Genomic DNA, 8,100 nt, shown 5'->3' with positions numbered 1-8,100 from the left:
GCTGCAATGTTTCCGCATGGGACGCGAGCGGCCATCATACCATGACGAAATTTACAACCGCCTCATGGTACAGGCACCCGGCATGACCGTTGTCCAACTTGGCTTGTATTACCACCCATACGCCTTAAGGACGAAGATCAATCATGTCGAATGCATGGCTTCTTCACTGGATCCTCCAGGCCTCAAGTACGTCCATTTCATCATCTCAATGTTTACTTGTTCCGTTGTCGTATTCATTACCGCGTTCATCTTCGACAGAAATACAGGGCGCTCTACTTCTCGACGCTGTATACGGGTTAAAGCGGAGCGCTCTTGCGACTGTGGAAGTCATCGCTAAACTGAGCATTACGCGGCGTCTTCGCCGTTCCTCATCCCAGTTTCCTGTTTCGCTGTCATTTCACCTCCACGCGCTCCGTTCTCCTGTATCCTTGTCTAACGTCAGCCTCAAGCCCCCAAAGCCGCTTCGCCTGTCCCGTCGACCAATACGGCACTCCAAAGAGACTCGGGCAACCGGGGACTCGGGTTCTTCTGCACTCAAAACAGTCACTTCTCCCGTTGGACGAGCGGCGATCGCATTTTGAGCCAACGTGTTGTCGGAGTATCCCCACACCCAAACCGTCTTCATCGACGACACTCGGTCCGACTACACCCACGGAATGAGCGAGCGAGCTATGAAGCAAGTCCTTTGCGTTGGCCTGCGTGAGCATGTGGCGTGCTGACGGTACGGTCCATGGTTAACGGTTAGTGCTTGGCCGTCGTCCTCGACCACAAAGTTCATCATTTGGCCATCGCAGTCCTTGACCCTCCCCAATCACTGTCACAGTCAATATGGTCTCTTGCAGGCTTTGTTGATTTGATATTCACTTGCTTACGGTGAGTTGTTCCCGCCCCTCAGTCTTCTGTGATGGTATGGATTGAATTGAAGCGATGCACACGCAACGAAAACTCGTACGTAAATTCTCTTGTCCTGGGGAATATCGCGCTCGTTCGAGGTCAGCGGAACAGAATCAGAACCTGAAGCATCGGGAGATTCGTCACGGTACACATCCCAAGAGCTTCGAACCATCCTCCGACCACAGCTGTCCTATAATCGAATACGTTCCGTCGCCGGCGGCGCACCGGAAGATAGTGGATGGAGGCACAGTTGTACATCAGGTACGTGATCATCAGCTGGAGATCTTCTGAATAACGTGTGGATTGATGTACGACAAACGATCGATGAGCATTCTTGGAAAGGCCGTCCCTAAAGCTGAACCTATCCGTGACGGAGCGCACGTCTGTACATTGTCTCTACCTTCACACTGCTTTGTCCCTTTTCATCTTCTTCTCAGGCGCCACTCTTCACACGACTATTCCATCTAGTTCATCCCATCATGAATCAGAACTTCTCGATGTGGCGTGTGGTGTCGGGCGAGGCGCCTGATAAAAGGTTCATACAGCTTGAAATGGGTGATGAGTGTAAGGTGTATGGTGCCGTGTTCTATTTGTCGGAAACACTGACGTACATACAGGTGGTGCGGTTACACGGTCTGCCCTCAGGCCGTCATAGCAAAGTTATACTATACACTTCAGAGCTGGAACCTCCCGTTTTGTCCGTCATGCAAATCTGTGGCGTGAGGGCTCTACAATATTACTCTTCGGCAACCCGTATATGGTTTTATGCAGGTCTTGTGACGCTCTCCCATGCTCCATGTAATGGACAACGTCGGCGCTATACGACAGAGTTCAATTGAGCGGAAACAACGACGGTTACTTTTGCGGCTCGACCTCGCATGCAATTGACTACATACATCTTAGCTAGGACCGGCGTTGCATGGGTCCATGCATGGACAGAATGGGTTCTATCCTTCCAAGCTGTGGGCGCTCTGTTTGCGTACACTCCGCTACTTTCTTCCATCAAGTCCGCCTGTTCTGCGCTATAGCGTACTTGGAGTCGACGCTGACTATTTCCATTGAAGGTTAGGATCACAAGCACTAATGAAAGCTGACATATCTGTGGGCATTGGATGGAAGCAACGGGTACAATTGTATCGTATTCAGTTGACAAAACGGCTTCTCCATCAAGCCACCCTGCGACGGAGCTCTCTCGTGAAGGCGTGAATGAATCACGTCCTCTATGCTTCCCGAATTTCTGACGGATCCGTTCTCAGATACTGCACGACCTTGCTGTACTCGGTTTGTACGTCCTCTCCGGTTTTCATTTGTCCACATACGACCTTAGTTGGGTCCGTTACATACAAATGACCGCGAAAACGAGAGTACGTGAACCTCCCGCTGATGGAGTTTGTTCAATCCAAGTCTTCCGTTTCTCTCGCATCGGGCTGGAGACATGGCTGGATGCGAATGTGGCGATACTTACCGCGGCGCCCTCATTCCTTCGGCGTTGCTTTGCTTGCGGCTGGATACACGGTGCTCCGTATTGTGGAATGTTTTACAAACCCCCTTTTAGAAGAACAAGGCCAGCGGTGGATCGCGTTGTTTTTCAGGCTCTTGCACTGTTCTCGTAATGTCGTCACGAGATGAAATACTATTTGTTCAGCTTACTTGCTTCAAGGGTTCTTTGGTCCCATAAGTATAGATCATCATATGAGTGTGCGACCGGTCTTGTTGTGCGCTCAAAGTTACCAGCTCAACAGAGTATCCACTGGTCCGCAAACACGAGTAAGTTTCCAGTGATGTTGTGGCGCGGCAACTGAGTCCACCCCTGCCGAAGCCGATCAGACGGGCCTTGCTCATCGGAATCTGTGGATCTATATGTTAGATTGTGTACGTTATATTACGGGCGGGCTTTGAAACATGAATTCATCGAGATAAACAACGCCGTGAGCAGGAAGCGAAAAAAGCACCAAAGTTTTGAAACAGAAATCGGTTGCCACAAATTCAGCTAAGACTGGATGAGGATGATGACGCGACGCGGAGAATAGCCACGGAGTTGGAAGAGACAAGCTGAAAGGATGTTTGCGGCGACCAAATTTGCGATGATGCCGGTCGGGCGTTGCGCGTCTCGCGCAGCACAAGAAACGTGCTCAGGATGGCTCCGTCACCGCCGTCTTCGCTACTGCCACCTTCTCTTCGCCGCGATGGTTCTCATCTCGACTTGGGGGTTCATCACCCCCTGGAGAGCCCCGCTTTCGGGGACCTTTCTGAATCGATTCGATCTGGGGTTTCACACCGCGAGGCGGTTACAGCCGCTCGCTGGCCGTCGACATCACAGCGCAGACAAGATCGCTCGAAACGGGCGTCTTCGTATAGACGTATCCTGGGAGAAGAACGATTGCTGTCGGATTTGGTCGTATGATGGGTGATTTGCGCCTGCGAGGAGCAGCCAGCGATTCGGAAATCTTGCGAGGGAGATCCATGATGGGGGCATGAGTCCTTCACACTCCGCTTGCTCCGTCTTTCATATTCACGTATCCTCGACTTCTGCCATCAGGCCGGCAACATGAAACGCATCTATGTAATGTCCAAGCCGACCCAGATCGCTGCCACAACGTCCCAGGGGAAGATTGCGGCCCAATCCGTGTAATGGCAGAGACGCCGATGCGGTTCGATGGCGATTCCCAAGACACCGTCGCCTCGAGTTCCGTCAGCCCCGACAAGTCGTATTCGAAATACATCATGATCATGTCCATAGCGCTGCCCAGATGGAATTGCTCGGACAGCGTCCTGGTCCCTTGCTCACTCCTCCGTCTATTTCCTCTTTCGTCCTACCGCTCTGTAGCTTATAATAACCCGCCCAGCCACTCTCAGCCCCCAACACCTTGGACCTGCACGCACGCCTGTCGCTCCCCGCCTCAGCTGCTTCCCGTCCTGCCTGCTTCGGGCCTCCCGCTCGATTTACCTATAAGTACGCGAGGCTTGTCTTATGTCTGGTACCCCACCTCCTCTCATCCGTGACATACTAGACCACATCGTCCTCCTCTCCAGTCGAGCAACCACTCTCGGTCCCCCACAAAGCCTACATTCCTTGCTACTCACTTGCCGCGATTTCCATTCGATGCTTGCAGTGGAGCCATCTTCTGGCTTGTACGCCCAGATATTCGACTCGCAATTCGATATCGCTGCTCCTAAACGGAGGTTGGACCCTGACGCGTTCTCGTCTTCATCCAGGCATCTCGAAATGAAGAGGAGGTTCACAGCCATGCAGCTCTTCAAGAGAGGAGATGTGTACGTCGGTGGTGACGACAAGCAGTTGGCGGAGGCGTTTGGTGTGGCGTATATCATGCTGTTGGAGGATGACGGGACGAACGCGGGTAAATTGCAAGGTGCGGGGCTGGTCGGTTTCGTCGAGGAGTGGCTGGAGAAGAGGTTGTGCGAGAGCGAGGGCGGGTGGCCTGTGGATAACGAAATCAGCGCACTCGCTTTGAACATCTTCTGGCAGCTGACCGACAAAGGTGTGTGGCGCCGACGCTGTTCCTGACTCTGCTGGCGGCTTCGAGTAGATGTGGTGCTAAAAGGTTCATCTGTCAGGTATGGTCTCTGCCGAGGCCAAAGGCCATCGTGACCATATCCAAAACTTGCTCCTCCCCATCGTGGTTGTCGGGTCTCGGGTACGCCACACGCCACAATGCACGTTTAGCACGTTCGTATTGCTCATAGACTCTCTAGTATCCCATTCATCTAGCATCACCTTCTCACTCATCATCCACTTCTTTTCAACGTCCACGAACCATCACGCTGCCACATTTTTCCCGAACCATAACCCTCACGCTCCCCCCTTTATGCCTCCCAGCCATTCTTTCATACGTCGTCCGCGCCGACTGCAACCCTCTCAACGTACCCCAATACGCACTCAATACACGAGCGGACGCTATCGCTATGGGTGTCAATGAGCCGACAGTCGAAGATATTGTGGAGCACAATGAAGCGATGAAGACGCAATGCTTAGAACATCCTCAGTGGGACGTGCCTCAGTCGCGTTCATCTCCACGGCCATCCTCGCCTTTGTCTCATCCCCAGCAAGGAATGGCTGGCGCTCCTGTGTTTCCTTTCAACGAATACCAACCTCTTGCGGAGGGCACCAGCAAGAGCGAGCGACAAGACGTAGACTGGGCCCGCCTTACCTCCACCTCCGCATCCGATTATAATGACTTGTCCTCCGTCCATTCCTCTTCCGACTATGGTCATGGTCCGAAGGGTGGGGCATCGGCGTATGTGCTGGGCAGTTTAACGGGCTCGTGGCGCGGTACCTTGATGGTGAGTCTCTTTCTTCTTTCGTTTCGGATTATTATTATCCCTTCCTCTCTCCATGCGCCTTTTCATTTCTGCTCGGTCGGTCATCGTCATCGAACCCTTGGCGCCTCCATGTTGATCGTGTGCATGACGTTGTGGCACCGACACACGGCCACCTCGTCCTCTTTCCTTTCTCGTTCCTCCTTTCTCCTGACGCTGGTGGGTGTGTATAGTTCCGCATGCTGATCGTGACCGCTCTTCTTTTGCGCCGTGTTTACTCGTCTTGTGCATTTTCGATCGGGCTCGGCATTGTGACGTGCACGATGCGCGTTTGCGTGGGTGGTATTTTCGTTGTTCGGGTGGCGCCCCTCTCCACGGTCTGGTCTTTCTCCCACATCTCCCTGCCCATTTCGTCTCCCTTTCCACCTTATCATCCGAATGCCGCATTCCTTCATTTGTCGCGCTCACGATTATAGCTCCCAAGTCTCGATGTCTCAACCCCGGAGACTGTCAAGGACCCCGAGGGTTGTATAACGAGGAGACCGTTGTACGTGGACTTGACCGAACACTGGAGGACTGTGCGGGTTCCATGTGAAGATGCCGATGGAGTCGGAGGTCACGAGGATGTGGAGAAGAGGGGGAAGGAGTCGGATGGGTGTAAGCTTGAAGGGTGGGAGGACGGAGAGTGGAGTTATAGGATGAACTCGAGCGGGGTGAGTAGCTTTTTTCATGTCTTTCCTTTCTATCTCGGACTGGGTTTGGGTTTCGAGGTGTGGTGTCCGTTTCTATCGTCCTTCGTTCTTCCAATTACGGATTCCTTGTGGTGTGGCATCCGATGTGGCCGGACGCTGACCGTCTCCATTATTTATTGCATACGTTCGTTGTAGGACGGCATCGAGGTCCACACTCCCTCTTCAACACTACAGTCTTCGGATGCGGCCTCGCCTTCAACTTCGACTTCAGCTCAGACCTCCCCTCCGCAAACCGGGCCCAAGCTCACGACGACCTCTTACAAGACGTACACCCCGTTTCCCACCACTTTTCGTCCCGTGCCGAGATCTAATGACAGTCCCAGTGCGAATCTGCATCTGATGGCCTCAATACCCCGATTAATCGCCTGCGCTTCGCCTTTGCCCTTGCATGAAGACACGACAGTGGATGCAACGCAAGCGAAGGTGCAAACGAAGATGAGGGAGGTGACGGAGATTGTGTTGACGGGTAGGGTACGTCCGATTCATCTATTCTTTCTTGTATTGTGCTTGAGCTTTTGTGCGAATCTCATCGTTTTGTTCCATCGTGGTCGCGTCGTGGATTCATAGACGCCCCCAGACGCAGCTCGGGCTTGGGGCGATTACGACTACTTCGGGAAGGTGCGCATGAGCGACGGGTTGGTCGTTCTGAGTCGGAAACCGGTACGTTCCTAGTTTTTTTTTTTTTCAATGTGTCTCTCTTGCTACGAAGGAAGTAGAAGATGTTCTGACGTTCTCTTACAGGTGGGCAACACTCCGGGCTCGAGGAACACGGTGTTCGTTGGCTATCGTGAGTAGTTCAACCTTTTTTCTTCGTCATCGGGCCTGTTGAGAATCCGACATCATTTCAACCCTTTTCGTTCTTTGGCCTTCCTTCCTTCCATCCTTCTCTGCTTACTGATTTCCTCTCTTGATTTATCTTTCACAGTATCTTCCTCGCAGAACCTAGTCGGAAGGTGGACGTTCTCGACCTCCACCATCCTGAAGTCTGACGACCAGAGCTGGCGAGGGATCTTCAGCCTCGGTCGCAAGGAGATGGTTTGATTGCTCCTCCATTCGAGACTGCATGGTGAAAATCTGTTCGGTTAGTCCACACTCCGTGCCATGGTAAGGCGGTGCCGAAACGCGTAGCACTTGCTGCATTACTTTCTCTTCTCTACTCCCCACTCCGTTTCGAGCTTTTATTTTTGTTCAATCACATCGTGGACTCTACTATTTTGTTCTTGTCGTGTCACGCCTGTCGCTGTACTTACGTTACGAGCCACACATAATAGCTGTCGTCTTGTGCTCGTTATTTGTTCTCGTCACTGTCCTCGTCTCCTCATCGTAATGTTAATGCTGTATTGCTATGTATCTCTTCCTCTAGCCATTGCACACGTCTCCGTCTCCGCACGACCCTTTCTTGCTTAGTTCGAAATCATCCTATATCATACGTACATATATACATCCATGCTCATCTCGTCGCCTCGCATACTCCATCATCTCTTCTCTCTCGTGCCATCCCATGTCTAGTTATCTCCTCCCATGTGCTTCATACATGTCCCAAGCCTGTCTTCATCTCTCGAACGATGCATACATTTCTCTCAATCACGGCTTACAGTATCGTTAATTTACGAATAGAAATAATACATGCGTGATTTGTTCTGTTCTCCTCCCCGTCCCCTGCCGTCGTCGACATCGTCGCTGACGGACTCTTCGAGTTCCCCGTGGGCCATCCCTATGCTTTACAATTTACTCCTATTCCTACTCCTATATGCAGCCTTCCCGGCTCAAAGGCAGAACCCTCTTCCCGTGAGTTCGCCGCTCCGAGGAGGCGTCACTTTGCTTTGCCTTGCCCCGCCAGATCCAGAACCCGCCTCGAATTCGTCAGGTCCTCCCGCAGGTCTTTCCGTCGAGTCCGCCAATGATCGATGAAATGCTCACCGTGGTCCGCCGTCAACGTTGCGACGTCCACCATCGTGTCCCGTCGTCTGTCTCCTTTGTCAACGCGTATCATGACCTCTCCGCAGGCCTTGTCCCTCGGAAGCTCTTGAATCTCGGTTCGGCTCCGCTTTATTAGTCTTTCGGTAAGGCAAGGCCAGTATGTAAATCAGGGAAGACAGGATGCGGGGAAGCAGGAAGCCGAGGAGGAACGAGGGGAAGACGTGAGTTCATAAAATGATGCGTCCGATGTCATCGT

The 8,100-nt window shown here is 52.5% G+C and overlaps 1 protein-coding gene across 1 annotated transcript; it reads left to right on the top strand.

Annotated features, from left to right (window-relative positions):
- The first annotated feature begins 3,053 nt into the window (after positions 1–3,053).
- On the top strand, positions 3,054–7,504 carry STEHIDRAFT_126163 (uncharacterized protein). Its single transcript, XM_007310735.1, has 9 exons — positions 3,054–3,847; positions 3,906–4,394; positions 4,471–4,550; positions 4,609–5,196; positions 5,649–5,885; positions 6,060–6,395; positions 6,492–6,584; positions 6,666–6,711; positions 6,850–7,504. The coding sequence occupies exons 1-9, from the start codon at positions 3,526–3,528 to the stop codon at positions 6,963–6,965; spliced, it is 2,307 nt and encodes a 768-aa protein (XP_007310797.1). The 5' UTR covers positions 3,054–3,525; the 3' UTR covers positions 6,966–7,504.
- Positions 7,505–8,100: the final 596 nt, after the last annotated feature.

Source organism: Stereum hirsutum, assembly GCF_000264905.1.
Source record: "Stereum hirsutum FP-91666 SS1 unplaced genomic scaffold STEHIscaffold_21, whole genome shotgun sequence".
In the NCBI taxonomy this organism is placed as follows: domain Eukaryota; kingdom Fungi; phylum Basidiomycota; class Agaricomycetes; order Russulales; family Stereaceae; genus Stereum; species Stereum hirsutum.
Note: the sequence above shows the minus strand (reverse complement) of the source record. Positions and strands in the feature narration are given on the sequence as shown.